General features: G+C 44.7%; 1 protein-coding gene across 1 annotated transcript in view; it reads left to right on the top strand.

The window, feature by feature from the left end:
* synpra (synaptoporin a) overlaps positions 1 to 19,091 on the top strand; it is a 47,350-nt gene that overhangs the window by 26,330 nt on the left and 1,929 nt on the right. The window contains exon 3 of the mRNA XM_014133436.3: positions 18,788 to 18,915. Within this exon, the coding sequence (XP_013988911.1) occupies positions 18,788 to 18,915 (128 nt within the window). The remainder of the gene's footprint in view (positions 1 to 18,787; positions 18,916 to 19,091) is intronic.

Genomic DNA, 19,091 nt, shown 5'->3' on the forward strand with positions numbered 1-19,091 from the left:
CCGGCACGACTCTACACAGGCCATTTGCCATAACTGCAGTAGGCCTATATGCAAATAGCCATTGCCATATATGGATCTGTGCCGTTCACTTTGAACTGGACTGTGTTTACAGCATGAGCGGTTGGGAGTAGATGTGCTTGTTTTGAGATCAAAGCGAGAGCTGCATGTAGCCACCTCTGCACATTTGTTCATATTATTTGCTAGTTAGTGAGTTATTAGCCCAGTTATAGCAAATTTCTAGTCAACAATGGGGGAGTGGTTGCATCCTACAGGAGCACAAAATATATGCATTTCTAGCCATCTTCGAAAGTGAGTCAAGTAAAGAGCTTTTTTATGTCTTAAAGGGGCAGTGTTGTATTTTGAGACCGTCTTGAATAAGCTTGTAGGGTTCTGTATTTATTTTCTTAGTCAACCTTGTGTTTCGTTGTGTTCGTGAACGTAGCCCTGTTTCTTTGTGTTGTTAAACGTAGCCCTGTCTTTCATTTTTGTTCATTGATTTCACCTGTGTTAGTTACTCACCTGGTCTCATCAGCTCCTTATTTAGTTCAGTTCATTGTGTTTGTGCCTTTGTGAGGTATTGTTCATTTTGACTCTACTAAGCCTTTTCCTAACTCATTTGTGAGAACTAGTTATAGCCTTCAGTCCTAGTTTTGATTCACCTGCCTGTTTGCCTACCTGTGTATGACCATTGCCTGCCTGTGACAACGATTCCTGCCTTCTGCGAAGGCGAAATAAACACCTGCCGCGCTCTGCATGTGAATCTACACCTTTTTCTTCCTGAGTATTCATTACAAAGCTAAGTAGCTAAAAGGCAGAGGGTCGCATAATCTGTCTGAATCTTTGTAATAACAGTATGGGAATAATAATTAATTTTATTTTGTAAAATGATTTCTTGCATCAAACAACACAACCTTTTCAGTCACCTCCTTGTCTGGATGACAAGTGGATAAACAGGTTTATGTCAGGCACTTCATGTTTTTTTTCTAAAGTCTCATGGAATGTAGGCCTACATTGAACACCACACATTTACTTCTACTGTAGACTGGGTGATAGAACATCTATGTCCATGTAAAAATGTTATGGGATGCATTTTTTAAAATTGTTGTTGATGGTAGGCTACTCTGTGGTGGAAAAAGTACCCAATTATTATACTTGGATAAAAGTAAATATACCTTAAAAGAAAATGACTCAAGTAAAAGTGAAAATCACCCAGTAAAATACTACTTGAGTAAAGGTCTAAAAGTATTTGATTTTCAATATACTTTAGTATCAAAAGTAAAAGTATAAATAATTTCAAATTCCTTAAACTCAGCAGAAAAAGAAACGTCCTCTCACTGTCATCTGCGTTTATTTCCAGCAAACTTAACATGTGTAAATATTTGTATGAACATAACAAGATTCAACAACTGAGACATAAACTGAACTAGTTCCACAGACACGTGATTAACAGAAATGGAATAATGTGTCCCTGAACAAAAGGGGGGTCAAAATCAAAAGTAACAGTCAGTATCTGGTGTGGCCACCAGCTGCATTAAGTACTGCTTTGCATGTCCTCTTAATGGACTGCACCAGATTTTCCAGTTCTTACTGTGAGATGTTACCCCACTATTCCACCAAGGCACCTGCAAGTTCCCGGACATTTCTGGGGGGAATGGCCCTAGCCCTCACCCTCCGATCCAACAGGACCCAGACGTCCTCAATGGGATTGAGATCCGGGCTTTTCGCTGGCCATGGCAGAACACTGACATTCCTTTCTTGTAGGAAAACATGCACAGAACGAGCAGTATGGCTGGTGGCATTGTCATGCTGGAGGATCATGTCAGGATGAGCCTGCAGGAAGGGTACCACATGAGGGAGGAAGATGTCTTCCCTGAAACGCACTGCGTTGAGATTGCCTGCAATGACAGCAAGCTCAGTCCGATGATGCTGTGACACACCGCCCCAGACCATGACGGACCCTCCACCTCCAAATCGATCCCAATCCAGAGTACAGGCCTCGATGTAACTCTCTTTCCTTCGACGATAAACGCAAATCTGACCATCACCCCTGTTGAGACAAAACCGTGACTTGTCAGTAAAGAGTACCTTTTGCCAGTCCTGTCTTGTCCAGCAACGGTGGGTTTGTGCCCATAGGCGATGTTGTTGCCGGTGATGTCTTGTGAGGACCTGCCTTACAACAGGCCTACAAGCCCTCAGTCCAGCCTCTCTCAGCCTATTGCGGACAGTCTGAGCACTGATGGAGGGATTGTGCGTTCCTGGTGTAACTCGGGCAGTTGTTGTTGCCATCCTGTACCTGTACCGCAGGTGTGATGTTCGGATCTACCAATCCTGTGCAGGTGTTGTTACACGTGGTCTGCCACTGTGAGGACGATCAGCTGTCCGTCCTGTCTCCCTGTAGCGCTGTCTTAGGCGTCTCACAGTACGGACATTCCAATTTATTGCCCTGGCCACATCTGCAGTTCTCATGCCTCCTTGCAGCATGCCTAATGCACATTCACGCAGATGAGCAGGGACCCTGGACATCTTTCTTTTGGTGTTTTTCAGAGTCAGTAGAAAGGCCTCTTTAGTGTCCTAAGTTTTCATGACTGTGACTTTAATTGCCTACCCTCTGTAAGCTGTTGGTGTCTTAACGACCGTTCCACAGGTGCATGTTCATTAATTGTTTATGGTTCATTGAATAAGACATTTACATTTAAGTCATTTAGCAGACGCTCTTATCCAGAGCGACTTACAAATTGGTGCATTCACCTTATGATATCCAGTGGAACAACCACTTTACAATAGTGCATCTAAATCTTTTAAGGGGGGGGGGGGGGGGTTAGAAGGATTACTTTATCCTATCCTAGGTATTCCTTAAAGAGGTGGGGTTTCAGGTGTCTCCGGAAGGTGGTGATTGACTCCGCTGTCCTGGCGTCGTGAGGGAGCTTGTTCCACCATTGGGGTGCCAGAGCAGCGAACAGTTTTGACTGGGCTGAGCGGGAACTGTGCTTCCTCAGAGGTAGGGGGGCCAGCAGGCCAGAGGTGGATGAACGCAGTGCCCTTGTTTGGGTGTAGGGCCTGATCAGAGCCTGAAGGTATGGAGGTGCCGTTCCCTTCACAGCTCCGTAGGCAATCACCATGGTCTTGTAGCGGATGCGAGCTTCAACTGGAAGCCAGTGGAGAGAGCGGAGGAGCGGGGTGACGTGAGAGAACTTGGGAAGGTTGAACACCAGACGGGCTGCGGCGTTCTGGATGAGTTGTAGGGGTTTAATGGCACAGGCAGGGAGCCCAGCCAACAGCGAGTTGCAGTAATCCAGACGGGAGATGACAAGTGCCTGGATTAGGACCTGCGTCGCTTCCTGTGTGAGGCAGGGTCGTACTCTGCGAATGTTGTAGAGCATGAACCTACAGGATCGGGTCACCGCCTTGATGTTAGTGGAGAACGACAGGGTGTTGTCCAGGATCACGCCAAGGTTCTTAGCACTCTGGGAGGAGGACACAAGGGAGTTGTCAACCGTGATGGCGAGATCATGGAACGGGCAGTCTTTCCCGGGAGGAAGAGCAGCTCCGTCTTGCCGAGGTTCAGCTTGAGCTGGTGATCCGTCATCCACACTGATATGTCTGACAGACATGCAGAGATGCGATTCGCCGCCTGGTTATCAGAAGGGGGAAAGGAGAAGATTAATTGTGTGTAGTCTGCATAGCAATGATAGGAGAGACCATGTGAGGATATGACAGAGCCAAGTGACTTGGTGTATAGCGAGAATAGGAGAGGGCCTAGAACAGAGCCCTGGGGGACACCAGTGGTGAGAGCGCATGGTGCGGAGACAGATTCTCGCCACGCCACCTGGTAGGAGCGACCTGTCAGGTAGGACGCAATCCAAGCGTCGGCCGCGCCGGAGATGCCCAACTCGGAGAGGGTGGAGAGGAGGATCTGATGGTTCACAGTATCAAAGGCAGCAGATAGGTCTAGAAGGATGAGAGCAGAGGAGAGAGAGTTAGCTTTAGCAGTGCGGAGAGCCTCCGTGACACATAGAACAGCAGTCTCAGTTGAATGCCCAGTCTTGAAACCTGACTGATTAGGATCAAGAAGGTAATTCTGAGAGAGATAGCAGGAGAGCTGGCCAAGGACGGCACGTTCAAGAGTTTTGGAGAGAAAAGAAAGAAGGGATACTGGTCTGTAGTTGTTGACATCGGAGGGATCGAGTGTAGGTTTTTTCAGAAGGGGTGCAACTCTCGCTCTCTTGAAGACGGAAGGGACGTAGCCAGCGGTCAAGGATGAGTTGATGAGCGAGGTGAGGAAGGGGAGAAGGTCTCCGGAAATGGTCTGGAGAAGAGAGGAGGGGATAGGGTCAAGTGGGCAGGTTGTTGGGCGGCCGGCCGTCACAAGACGCGAGATTTCATCTGGAGAGAGAGGGGAGAAAGAGGTCAAAGCATAGGGTAGGGCAGTGTGAGCAGGACCAGCGGTGTCGTTTGATGAGGATCGGATATCGTCAACCTTCTTTTCAAAATGGTTGACGAAGTCATCCGCAGAGAGGGAGGAGGGGGGGGAGGGGGAGGAGGATTCAGGAGGGAGGAGAAGGTAGCAAAGAGCTTCCTAGGGTTAGAGGCAGATGCTTGGAATTTAGAGTGGTAGAAAGTGGCTTTAGCAGCAGAGACAGAAGAGGAGAATGTAGAGAGGAGGGAGTGAAAGGATGCCAGGTCCGCAGGGAGGCGAGTTTTCCTCCATTTCCGCTCGGCTGCCCGGAGCCCTGTTCTGTGAGCTCGTAGTGAGTCGTCGAGCCACGGAGCAGGAGGGGAGGACCGAGCCGGCCTGGAGGATAGGGGACAGAGAAAATCAAAGGATGCAGAAAGGGAGGAGAGGAGGGTTGAGGAGGCAGAATCAGGAGATAGGTTGGAGAAGGTTTGAGCAGAGGGAAGAGATGATAGGATGGAAGAGGAGAGAGTAGCGGGAGAGAGAGAGCGAAGGTTGGGACAGCGCAATATCATCCGAGTAGGGGCAGAGTGAGAAGTGTTGGATGAGAGCAAGAGGGAAAAAGATACAAGGTAGTGGTCGGAGATTTGGAGGGGAGTTGCAATGAGATTAGTGGAAGAACAGCATCTAGTAAAGATGAGGTCAAGCGTATTGCCTGCCTTGTGAGTAGGGGGGGGAAGGTGAGAGGGTGAGGTCAAAAGAGGAGAGGAGTGGAAAGAAGGAGGCAGAGAGGAATGAGTCAAAGGTAGACGTGGGGAGGTTAAAGTCACCCAGAACTGTGAGAGGTGAGCCATCCTCAAGAAAGGAACTTATCAAGGCGTCAAGCTCATTGATGAACTCTCCAAGGGAACCTGGAGGGCGATAAATGATAAGGATGTTAAGCTTGAAAGGGCTGGTAACTGTGACAGCATGGAATTCAAATGAGGAGATAGACAGATGGGTCAGGGGAGAAAGAGAGAATGTCCACTTGGGAGAGATGAGGATTCCAGTGCCACCACCCCGCTGGCTCGATGCTCTAGGGGTATGCGAGAACACGTGGGCAGACGAAGATAGAGCAGTAGGAGTAGCAGTGTTATCTGTGGTAATCCATGTTTCCGTCAGCGCCAGGAAGTCTAGGGACTGGAGGGTAGCATAGGCTGAGATGAACTCAGCCTTGTTGGCTGCAGACCGGCAGTTCCAGAGGCTGCCGGAGACCTGGAACTCCACGTGGGTCGTGCGCGCTGGGACCACCAGGTTAGAGTGGCAGCGGCCACGCGGTGTGAAGCGTTTGTATGGCCTGTGCAGAGAGGAGAGAACAGGGATAGACAGACACATAGTTGACAAGCTACAGAAGTGTTGTTTCTTGTATTATTGTCTCTTGTGTCTTTAGAGAACTGTTTCACTTTGATATCCTTTTTCTTCTGTCCTGATTTTCTCTTTCTTTTCTTCTGTTAACTAGATATTCTTTGTTGTTCTTCGTTAGCTAGCTAGCTTCTTCCAAAAGAGTCCCTAGCAACTGCTTAGCAACTGTTAAACAATTCAGCTAGCTAAGATAACTACAATTTTATGAAAAATAGTTATTTTTCAAAAGCCTATCTTCTTTGTTTGTTGCTTGTTTTTTCTCCTATTCAGTCTTGCAGTTTTCTTTTGCTTTTTTCCGATGTACTTCACTCTAAAAACCATGTAAATTTCAATATTTGTAGGAGCTCATTTTTCAGCTGCTGCTGCTCAAATATTCTAAAATAAGCATGGGAAACAGTGTTTAAACCCTTTACAATGAAGATCTGTGAAGTTATTTGGATTTTTTCGAATTATCTTTGAAAGACAGGGTCCTGAAAAAGGGACGTTTATTCATAATTTTTTGGGGTTTATTAAGCAAACCAGACAGCACCATTTTCTTGTTTTTTATTTACTTACAGATAGCATGGGGCCCACTCCAACACAGACATCATTTACAAAGCATTTGTGTTTAGTGAGTCTGCCAGATCAGAGGCAGTAGGGATGACCAGGGATGTTCTCTTGATAAGTGGGTGAATTGGACCATTTTCCTGTCCTGCTAAGCATTCAAAATGTCACGAGTACTTTTGGGTGTCAGGGAAAATGTAAGGTGTAAAAAGTAAATAATTGTATTTAGTTATGTAGTGAAGTAAAAGTAAAAGTTGTCAAAAATATAAATAGTAAAGTAAAGTAACCCCAAAAAACTACTTAGGTACTACTTTAAAGCATTTTTACTTCAGTTCTTTTCACTACTGGCCACTCTGGTAGGACCTACATTATGATCAAATAGCCATAGTAGCCTACTTGGCCACTGTTAAAACTGGAACTTAAGGTGGTTACAGCCACAGTGTTCACAGAATTTTCACAACGTTCAAGTTTGTGCTCAGCAGACCTGAAATTTGCTCGGTGCCGAAAGGAATTAGAGTGAACATTGGTACAGGCTGCAATTTGTTGTGCGTCCCCCATGCTTCTGCAGTGTCATCACATCGACTGTTCCCAAGGCCTGAGCGCCCATTTTGACGCAGGAAATATCGTCCCGTCTCCAGAAGCAGGCAATCCGAGTGATTCCTATGACGAATATTCAGGACAATACATTATGGGGTATTGTGTGTAGATTGCTGATACATTTTTTTTTATTTGGTACATTTTAAGGTTAAGGCTGTAACGTAACAAAATGTGGAAAAAGTCAAGGGGTCTGAATACTTACTGAAGGCACTGTACCTCTTTTCCCTCCTTCAGGGAGCAGTAGTTACAGTTATACGTTTTCAGATCAGTGTGTATGAAGGAGAGGATACAAGGAAAGAACTATTGAGATGCATCTTTGGAGTGCATATCTGAAGTAGTACAACATACTTTCTTCAAACCACGGAGGCAAAAACAAAGTAATAATCCAACAAGTTGTAGGCCCATCGCTCCTCAGGGAACGTAGGCCATGGACCACTGCTGTCCATCACACTCTGTTCTGGGCAGTTCTCTCTGATTTCTTCCATCCTATGTCTGTTTTGTTGATGCCTGATTCAACCTTCCATCAACGTGTTCCGTGGGCGGCCTCTTTTTCCGTTTCCCTTGTGGATTCCAGGTAAGAGATGGTCTTGTGATGTTGGAGGGGGGCTTTTGGAGAGTATGTCTGATCCGTGACACATGTTCTCCTCCTGACCTCCTCGAAGATACGTTTTTCATTTAGAAGAGGCAGCCCGGGTGAAGTAAAAGGGGATGTAGGGATGTTTGGGATGTATCTAGTTCTCCTTCTGTCTACAAAATATTGCACTCATCTGTTACTCTAAACCAAGAAAACCTCCTTGTTCATTATACATTGTGAAAAACTTTCTTCAAGATCAATATCTTTGTAGGAGGAGAGCTTGACACACTTTCTTTCCCCAGGCTATCTCCATGACCTTTGCCCTCAGCCCTCGGCCCTCACCTCCAATCCCAGACCTGCAGGCCCACAGCAGCTAAGGGTCATTCTCTTCAGTACTTTCATGGGAGGTAGATTGTAATGTGATGGCAGAGAAAATGTGTTACATAATTTATCATTGGATCTGGATACATATACTGTACCTGGTTTGAGACAGATAGTGAGATGATACATGATGTTCAAGGCTGAGTTTGGAGCAGAGCTTCTGTGTGCTGCCAAGTCCAAGTCCAAGCTGCCAAGTCCAAGTCCACGTTTTTTAACACTAATCTGTCTCATGAGGTATAACTTCTATATACCTTTTCATAGGTATTAAAAAACATCTCACTGGAGAACTACAGAAAGGGAGATGTTCCTTCAAAGGGATGTTTGATCTTTTGCAAGCTTTCTGTCTTTAATTTGGTTGTCATTACGTCATGAAGTATACCAGATACAAATTAATACATGAAATGAAAGTTTTTTTGGGCAGTGCATATCTGAAGTAGTACAACATACTTTCTTCAAGCCACGGAGGCAAAAACAAAGTAATAATCCAACAAATTGTAGGCCCATCGCTCCTCAGGGAACGTAGGCCATGGGCCACTGCTGTCCATCACACTCTGTTCTGGGCAGTTCTCGCTTATTTCTTCCATCCTATGTCTGATTTGTTGATGCCTGATTCAAGTTTCCATCAACATGTGTTCCGTGGACGGCCTCTTTTTCAGTTTCCCTCGTTGGTTCTAGGAAAGAGATGGTCTTGTGATGTTGGAGGGGGGCTTTTGTTTCTTTATGTCTTTAATTTAGTTGTCATTACGTCACGAAGTATACCCGATACCAATGAATACATGGAACCACAGTTTTTCACCTTTGTATTTTTACAATGGCAATGATAACCTATGCGATATTAAACTGCAGACCTGCATTTGTCACAGCCTGTGATTTCTCCCTATAGTCCCAGATAGAGTTGGTAACACCCCATTAGTCCTGACCTCAGATGAAGGACAATTTTCAGTTTCCTGAAGCTTTCAGTGTTCTTTTTAAAGCAGATTCAGCCACGGACTCATTGGAATGGCTGGAGTATCATTGGAACGGTATCAAATACATCAAACATATGGAAACCACGTTTGACTCCATTCCGTTAATTCCATTCCAGCCATTACAAAGAGCCCGTCCTCCTATAGCTCATCCCACCAGCCTCCTCTGCTGCAGTCCCTTGGGCCTTAGGGTTCGGGAGCACACAAAGCTATTGCATTACTACTATAAGGACAGGATGTGTGCTAAATCACATTAAATGTTATTGTTTCTCATTCTACCAACAACTCCCTTCGGTTTTATTATTATTATGATGATGATGATTATTAAGGTACTTCAGTAGGGGAGAGTGAGGTAAGTTGAGCAAAAGGGGGAAGTTGTTTCTAGGAAAGCATACACAAAATGAATAATTTGACCAAATATTTAGGAAGAGGTCATCATTTAATGGAGTCTGTGAAGGAAGAAAACCACATGGAAAAAGTGGTAAGCAAGTTAGGTCCCCAAAAAGTATTTTCACCAAGTCAAATTAATGTATTGTGTTAGAGATTTCATGATGCTTGTGTATAAACCAAAGTAGATAAGAGTGTTCTACTTAGCAGTTGGGGTTTCTATAAGCTTCAATATGAGGTCCTAAACCTAGCATGAAAGTGCATCATTGTAGCTGTGTGGGCTAATATAGTCAAAATGTTTGCCTTGGGGTAAACTGAGCCAATGGCATGGGGTATGTTGCGCCAATGGCAAGTTGACAAAATTGAAGTGTTTTCTTCCAAGGCGTAATGCTAGGCATTATCGCTAGGATATGAGGTAACAACAGGTCCTGGCCTATGTTACAAGTGTAAAAAAAAAGTACAAAGTGTTTGCTAGGTGTTAAGCCTGTGTTAAAATATGATTAATATGATTAAGACAAAAAACTATTGTGATTGTGTTGAATTGTGTTTGGGAACTAAAGATAGACATGGTTTTTAATAGCTACTGGTAATATTTCTGTCATGCCTGCTCCCGCTCGAGCGCCAGTCTCCCCAGCATTGCTCACTCCTGTAATCATCATTACGCACGCCTTCCCACCGTCACGCGCATCAGCGATTATTGGACTCACCTGGTCTCAAACACCTCTGTCATTACCTTCCCTATATCTGTCTGGTTCCCCGCCCTGTTCCCTGCTTCTGCATTGATTGTCATATGTCCTTGTATACCCATGTGCTGACGCTGCTCCTGTCTTGTTTCATGTCTGTTCCTGATTGAATGTTTGACTCCCCGTACCTGCTTCTCATCTCCGGTGTCAGTCCCTGCAATTTCATTCATTACAGAAATGTGTAGGCAGTGTAACTTACCCTGTCCTGTGGCTTAACTTACCCCAAACCTGGGGTAAGTTGTGCCAAGAGACCTCTTTTATTGGACAAGCTATGTTTTCAAAACTGTATTGTTTACATTAATTCTGATTATTTCCAGGGATACACAACATCCTGAAATACACTATATGACAAAAGGTATGTGGACACCTCTTCAAATTAGTGGATTTGGCTATTCCAGTCATACCCGTTACTGACAGGTGTATAAAATTGATCACACCGCCATGCAATCTCCATAGACAAACATTGGCAGTAGAATGGCCCCTACTGAAGAGCTCAGTGACTTTCAATGTGACACCGTCATAGGATGCCACCTTTCCAACAATTTAGTTCGTCAAATATCTGCCCTGCTAGAGCTGCCCCGGTCAACTGTAAGTGCTGATATTGTGAAGTGGAAACGTTCAGGAGCAACAACAGCTCAGCCGCGAAGTAGTAGGACAGACAAGCTCACAGAGCGGGACCGCCGAGTGCTGAAGTGCGTAGCGAGTAAAAATCGTCTGTCCTCGGTTGCAACACTCACTACCGAGTTCCAAACTGCCTCTGGAAGCAACGTCAGCACAATAACTGTTTTTCAGGAGCTTCATGAAATGGGTTTCCATGGCTGAGCAGCCGCATAAAAGCCTAAGATCACCGTGCGCAATGCCAAGCGTCGGCTGGAGTGCTGTAAAGCTCACCATCATTGGACTCTGAAGCAGTGGAAACGCGTTCTCTGGAGTGATGAATCACGCTTCACCATCTGGCAGTCCGATGGAGGAATGTGAGTTTGGAGGATGCTAGGAGAACACTACCTGCCCCAATGCATAGTGCCAACTGTAAAGTTTGGTGGAGGTGGAATAATGGTCTAGGGCTGTTTTTCATGGTTCGGACTAGGCTCCATAGTTCCAGTGAAGGGAATTGCAGCATACAATTATATTCTAGATTATTTTGTGCTTCCAACTTTGTTGCAACTGTTTCGGGAAGGCCCTTTCCTGTTTCAGCATGACAATGCCCCCATGCACAAAGCGAGGTCCATATAGAAATGGTTTGTTGAGATCGGTGTGGACGAACTTGACTGGCCTGCATAGAGCCCTGACCTCAACTCCATCAAACACCTTTGGGATGAATTGGAACACAGACTGCGAGCCAGGCCTAATCGTCCAACATCAGTGCCCAACCACCCAAATGCACTTGTGGCTGAATGGAAGCAAGTCGCCGCAGCAATGTTCCAACATCTAGTGGAAAGCCTTCCCAGAAGAGTGGAGGCTGTTACCGCAGCAAAGGGGGAACCAACTCCATATTAATGCCAATGATTTTGAAATGAGAAGTTCATCGAGCAGGTCTCCACATAATTGTGGCCATGTAGTGTATATAGAGACATCTTTGTTAGAAAGAATACTATATTTCCCTGTAAAAAAAATGGCTTGTCTTACCCCACTCCCTACTAACTCTCATATCTCCCTCAATGATTTAATCTTAGACATCACAGTTTTATAACACCTCTGTAAGCATAGTACAGCCACTGGCAAGAGGTCTGGATCTTTATGGCGTAGGTTGTGTGATTGCCCTGTTACTGCAGGGTTGCTGGCTCAAGCCCCACTCCAGCTGGTCTTCCTCAACTGCTACAGAATTATAATTCTTGCCTAATGAAACTCTCCCTGTTGGGTCTGTGATTATGGCTGTTGTTTTCTCTAATGACAGCATTTCCTCAGACTCATTTAGGTCTGGTTTGAGTGGTGTTTCTGTGCACTTACAGTACCAGTCATAAGTTCGAACACACCTACTCATTCCAGGGTTTTTCTTTATTTTTACTATTTTCTACATTGTAGATTATTAGTGAAGACATCAAAACTATGAAATAACAAATGGAATCATTTAGTAACCAAAAAAGTGTTAAACAAATCAAAATATATAAAGAAAAACCTTGAATGAGTAGGTGTGTCCAAACTTTTGACTGGTACTGTACATCAATGTCATTGGAAGAGAACGTTAGCTGGTGGTGCTCAGAATGTTGTAGTTTTGTGGGTTCTTGATGTTGTGAGGTTGTTTATGGCATGTTCTGGGGTTTCCATGGTATGGGGTTTCCCATGGTATGGTTTTGTGTGTATTACAGCTTGGTGTGTGTGTGTGTGTGTGTGTGTGTGTGTGTGTGTGTGTGTGTGTGTGTGTGTGTGTGTGTGTGTGTGTGTGTGTGTGTGTGTGTGTGTGTGCGCGTGTGTGTGTGTGTGTGTGCGCGTGTGTGTGTGTGTGTGTGTGTGTGTGTGTGTGTGTGTGTGTGTGTGTGTGTGTGTGTGTGTGTGTGGAGTCCTATCTTCAGCTGGGGTAAGAAGAGAACACACTGAATAAAGAAACTGATAGGTGACATCATATCCATATCTCTCTCTCTTTATCCCGTGTTTCTCGCTTTTTTCATATCACTTTTCTCTCTCACAGTATTCGTTGTTTTACTTTATGAAAAAGGGAGGGAGGGAGAAAGAGAGAGAGGTAGAAAACACACAACCCTGTTCAGTCTTTGGGGAGCATCTTCTTCAGTTTCATGGGATGAGAGTGAGAGCTACTAGAAATAATTTTGTGTAACAAAGTTGGATTGTAATTTTCCTTTCAAATGTGTATGGTTATATTTGCACCGGTAAGTTCCATTTTCATTACACTCTACATACTGCAGTTGATTAGGTGTGGTCAGATATTCAGTTACAAAATGTTTAATGAAATTCAACAGATGTATTTCAGCATTGAGGTCCTAATGATAAGAGAATATCATGCCTCTCCCTTAAGAAATAATTGCAAAAATGTTGAGATTTAGATAAGTTGACAGAGTGATTAGGCTGTGTACCGTTCTGCATGATCAACTAAAGTTGGTGCAATGTAAATGGAGATGTGTAATTCCTAGTGCGACACTTCAATCCAGCATCAGTTTCCGATTGTTCTGTAAGATATTGTAGCGATCCTCGCTATATGAGCCACGTTACAATTCCCACCAAGTGGGTTAACCCTATTGACGGGATGTTTAGGGTGTTTGCCTTTCACGACAGACACCCGGGTTCACTTCCCTACCTGCCGTTCGTTACATTATCTTCCTGGTTTGACTTGCTGTCCCACCACATGTCTTTCTGAGGAGAAATGCCTGTGTTGTCCTTTGAAGTGACTAGATATGAGAGCTTACTAATAACCCTCTCTCAGTGCAGGCAGTGCTGAGCCTTTCCAACATGTCTTGCTCTCTCTCTAGCCCAGGGTTTCCCAAACTCGGTCCTGGGGCCCCCGGCTGTGTGCACGTTTTGTTTTTTGCCCTAGCACTACACAGCTGATTCAAATAACCAACTCATCATCAAGCTTCGATTATTTCAATCAGCTGTGTAGTGCTAAGGCAAAAAAACTAAATGTGCACCTATTGGGGGGAAACCCTGCTCTAGCCTACTTACAGCTTGCCTGTAAACCCTCATCGGTGCCTTTATTCATCCTTTCAATTGTTTCCCTGTTATATAGACCTTATTTTTGACCAAGAGAATATTTACAGTGAGCCTCTCTCAATCCTTCCCTTCTCCCCTTTCCTCTGCTCTATTACTGGTGGCTTCATTTTAACAAAATGTTAGACATAGAGGATCATTCAGTCTGCACAGAAATATTATATTATGAGCTTGCTAATGATAACTAGTTCTGGATGCAGGGCTGAAAATGAGACTATAGATGAGTAGTGCTTATACATGTGAATCTAAGTTTCCTAGTTCTCATGGTAGTCGAGTGTTTGGCTCAGTTGCAGCATGGGAATTATTTCTCAGGCTCTGTTTGGAGGATCCCCATAGAAACAAACCTGATATATATTTCAGCCAACAGACTGGACAAGTGTGTGTGTGTGTTTGTTGATGTATGTGCATATGCATGTTATGTCATGTGTATGTGTGGCAGTGTATGCATGTCTCCATAGCACTAGTCATTTTTCAGAGATGGATCTACAGTCTCTGTAGCCACCTCTGGGAGAGGAGAAGTTGTGGTCCTATTGTGGGCATGCTAAGTGGAGCGGAAGTCTAATGATGTCCAGGAATTTCTCTGAGTCAGCGGGTGATGAGGTCATCATTGGGCGCAAGAGGAATACTGAGGATGTCTCTGTCACGCTGACTTCTCTCTCTCTCCAGTCTGTCAGTACAGTACTAATGACTGCCGTCTGCTGTATGGGTGTCTTGTGAAAGAAACCTAATGTATTTTGTTATTGCATGTTGTGTCCAGACACCTGACGTGTCTGGAACTATAGCTGTAGCTACTCTCAATGAGAATGGGGAACAGGTTGAAGGAGCAGATAGCTGATTTGAGCGATTGATATTGTCAGATGTTTTTTATGCCGCATGTTGATACCCTATTATCCTTGCTGGAATGGTCCAGGTCCAAGTGTTAATAATACTCCTGTGTCTGTTTGTTTCATAACGGAACATTGGCATCTGAGTCATCTACTGAAATCTAATTCCCACTCATGATGAGACTTTGCTTTTGTATTAGTTTTGCAAGCAGGCGGTGAGAGGCCTAACCTCTCAGTATGAGCCCATTCTGTTCTCAGTGCTTGGCTAATGTACTTCATCAGGCCTGTAACTTACAGAGGTCCCTCACGTTGAAAATAGTTTCTCTTCTCTCTCTCTCCCTATTTCTCTGCCTGTCTCGCTATCTCAACCTTTCTCACTCTTTGGTGGGTGGGTACTCCAGACATTGCTGTCAGTAGCCGTAGCCATGTCACTGCCTCTTTGTCTAACTGCAGTGAGAATCCACTACAGAGAGAGTGGTGCTGGATATGAATTACCTGTATGTGTGGGAGGGGGCCTAATTGAAATTGAGCACTGCTTTGCCTGCTGGAAGACCAACAAAATCCTTGGGAGGGATTAGAGCTGCACGCTTGGTGTTCTTGTTTATCTTTGACTTAACAACTGATGGATGCATAAATAATTGGGAGGAAATTACAACAAGGCCCTTGTGTTCTTAGTGATCACAATGCCCTCTCAGACTTTCAACAGATGAGTCATTTTAAGCCCATTTCATTCAAAATGCTGTTTTTCCTGTGTTCTGTATCATATTTTACAACAGCTGATGAAACTAACACTGTAAAAGTGTGAACAGATTTCATCAGTGTTATTTCCTCATAGTTGCTGGTTGAAAGTACAATTTACACAGGACCTTCTAACCAGCAGGTTTTGCATGGTTGGAGTTTTGGCTTGCCTGGTGACCTCACCGGCGGTATAAGTTAAAGGTCCATGCAGCCATTTTTATCGGCTTATCAAATCATTTTCAGTCAAAGGCATATTTCGGGATTTTGGCAATGAGGCCCATTATCTACTTCCCCAGAGTCAGATGAACTCGTGGAGTTTCACGAGCCAATGCTAACTAGTGTTAGCAGCATGCAGATATTCATAGACTTCCAGTCATTGCGCTACCACTAGTTAGGGGAAAACTGAAAATCAGCTGTTATTGGCAGAGAGGTTTGGATCTCTGTCTTATTGGTCTAACTAATTTCCCGCCTGGTGATGTCACCATGCAGGCCAAAACTCCATCCCACCAAAACAGGCTGAAATTTCAGGTGGTCTTTTCAAACAGCTCATACACAAAAAAAACATTACCATCATTTTCACAGTATTATTCCAACCTCAGTGTGGAAATATATATAACACACAGGAAAATCTAATTTTTGACTGCACTAGGCCTTTAATGTACCAATAAAGACAGTTCCAAGCCTCTGCCAAAACAGATCGTTTTCAGGTTACATACTGTAGGCCTCTCACTCAGACCACTCTTAGCTAAATTCTTGATTGTGAAATTGTTTTTTGCTAAACAGTGTGAGCGGACCAAGTCATTTGGTGTCACTCTAAAGTGGAAAGGTGGAATAAACGAGTCCAGAGTAGGTTTTCTTGATTCAACACAGTTCTCTATTGAGGGATTTCTGACAATACAAACACTCCAACACAGTCAATGAGAATCTCCAAAGGAACAACATACATCTTCTTCTTTAGATGACACAGGATCACATTACGATTATCTTCAAACTATAACAACAATCACATATTCGTCACTGTCTTAATTGGTCTTCTTGGATAGCACCTCTCTCTCTGTAGCCATTCTCCAGAGATAGTTTATCTTTCCCCCTTCTTGCTGGTTCCATCCTCTCTCTTGTCGGGCTACTATCCGTGAACCCAGCCTGCCCTCTGGTGGTCCTTCCACATACCTCCCCCCTCAGGACCGGACCGGAGGGTCGTGCGCCAGACGCACCGTCTTGGTCGCGTCGGGACAGCGCGTCTGCATTCCCGTTCTTCGATCCGGCCCAGCCATCCACGTGAGGGGCGCATGGTCCGTAACTAATGCGAACCTCCGACCCAGTAGGTAGTACCGGAGATAATCGAGGGCCCACTTAATGGCTAGGGCCTCTTTCTCTACGGTAGCATATCTCTGTTCCCGATCGCTGAGCTTTCTACTTATAAAGAAAATCGGCCTCTCTGCTTCGCCTTCACCCTGAGCTAGTACGGCCCTGAGCCCCGTATCCGAGGCGTCTACCTGTACAATTAACTCTTGTGAGAAGTCCGGAGCCTGTAGGACGGGATCAGAACACAGGCCCTCTTTTAGCAATTGAAAGGCCTCCTCCGCCTCATCTTTCCACTCTACCTGGTTTGGCAAGTTTTTCTTGATGAGGTTTGTGGGGGTTGGCAATGGTTGCATATCCAGGGATAAAACGGCGATAATATCCCGTTATCCCTAAGAAGGCCCGAACGTCCAGCTTGGTCTGGGGTCGAGGCCAGTCCCGAATTGCACTGGTCTTCTCTGCCTGTGGGTGTATTTTCCCATTCCCCACGGTGTACCCCAGGTATTCCGCTTCGGACAGACCCAGGCAGCATTTTTTGGGATTGGCCGTCATATAGGTCCACTGATGGAACTTTACAGCTCTATCTCTGGCAGTCAGTTGGTACCGGGACAGGATCTCAGTTTTTAGTCGCCCATAGTCCGCAGCTTCGCGGGAATCCAGGTCAAAATAGGCTTCCTGGGCCACCCCGATCAAAAGAGGGGCTAATGCGCTCGCCCATTCTGTGGGCGGCCACTCTTCCAAGGTGGCCGTCCTTTCGAAGGTCATGAGGAAGGCCTCGATATCATCCTCCTTGGAGAGACGAGGTAAGATGGCATGAGCAGCCGCTCTAGGCTTCACTCTAGGTTCTTCTCGCCCACTCAGCTGTCGTTGCAGGAGTTCTATGGTTGTCTGCTGTGCCGTGATCAACTGTTGTAGTAGGGCGTTGTCCATCATTCTTGAATAGTTCCTCTGTGTCTACTGGAAGAATCTTGATTTACTCACTTATCCTTGTGTCACTCGTCCACCTAGTGCCCACATTCTCCACCAATGTGAGCGGACCAAGTCATTTGGTGTCACTCTAAAGTGGAATAAAGGTGGAATAAACGAGTCCAGAGTAGGTTTTCTTGATTCAACACAGTTCTCTATTGAGGGATTTCTGACAATACAAACACTCCAACACAGTCAATGAGAATCTCCAAAGGAACAACATACATCTTCTTTAGATGACACAGGATCACATTACGATTATCTTCAAACTATAACAACAATCACATATTCGTCACTGTCTTAATTGGTCTTCTTGGATAGCACCTCTCTCTCCGTAGCCATTCTCCAGAGATAGTTTATCTTCCCCCCTTCTTGCTGGTTCCCTCCTCTCTCTTCTTGGGCTACTATCCGTGAGCCCAGCCTGCCCTCTGGTGGTCCTTCCACAACAGCTAATATTGTTTCTTTTTGACCATTTACCGTAATTTCCGGACTATTGAGCGCACCTGAATATAAGCCGCACCCACTGAATTTTAAAAAATATATCTTATTTTGAACATAAATAAGCCGCACATGTCTATAAGCCGCAGGTGCCTACCGGTACATTGAAACAAATTAACTTTACACAGGCTTTAACGAAACACGGCTTGTAACAAAAATAAATAGGCTTTAACGAAACACGGCTTGTAACAAAAATAAATACGCTTTAACGAAGCACGGCTTGTAACAAAAATAAATAGGCTTTAACGAAACACGGCTTGTAACAAAAAAAATAAAAAATTTGCAGTAAACAGTAGCCTACCAAGAAAGTCATTGGTCACTATCTTCCTCCTCCTGTGCACTGAAACCACTGAAGTCATCTCCTTCGGTGTCGGAGTTGAATAGCCTCAGAATTGCTTCATCCGATATTGGATCGTTGTCGTCATTGTCGCTCTCGTCACTGTTTGACCTTAACCCGTTCGGCAATTTCATTGGTCTAATGAAAGCTTCATGCCGCCAAAAAACAGAGCACGTCACAGAATGTGTTTTTTTGGAGAAATAAAAATTGAAAGCGGGAAAAATCCATATATTAGCCGCGTCATTGTTTAAGCCGCGAGGTTCAAAGCGTGGGAAAAAAGTTGCGGCTTATAGTCCGGAATTTACGGTAATGGAAAACTATTACAGTAAGGTACATGTACATAATTGTTAACCAGGAATTATTTGATATTGAGATTTTTAAAAAACAGATGCATTGGGCCTTTAAATAATCAGGCGAATTACTCCTGAACAGAGTTCCAATTCAATAATTTTGTTGTTTTTGTTTGTTTGTCTCTCAACAGCTTTTTGCCATTTTTGCATTTGCGACATGTGGAGGCTACAGTGGACAGCTGCGGGTTAGTGTTGACTGTCAGCTTGACAAGGCCAGCAGCAACCTCAGTATTGGCATCGATTTTGCCTATCCTTTTAGGTAAGACACTTTCTAGTAACATTTAAGACACATAATAGTAATGCAACTCGAGGACCAATACGAGCACATTTGGTTTAGAGGTATTTTTTCTCAATTTCCAGCGCGGCCCTTTGAATTTTTAATGAACCCAAAGAGAATAGGAGCCATCTCCAACTCTGTTGCACCTCATTCAAATT

This window comes from Salmo salar, chromosome 12, assembly GCF_965601325.2.
Source record: "Salmo salar chromosome 12, fSalSal1, whole genome shotgun sequence".
NCBI lineage: Eukaryota > Metazoa > Chordata > Actinopteri > Salmoniformes > Salmonidae > Salmo > Salmo salar.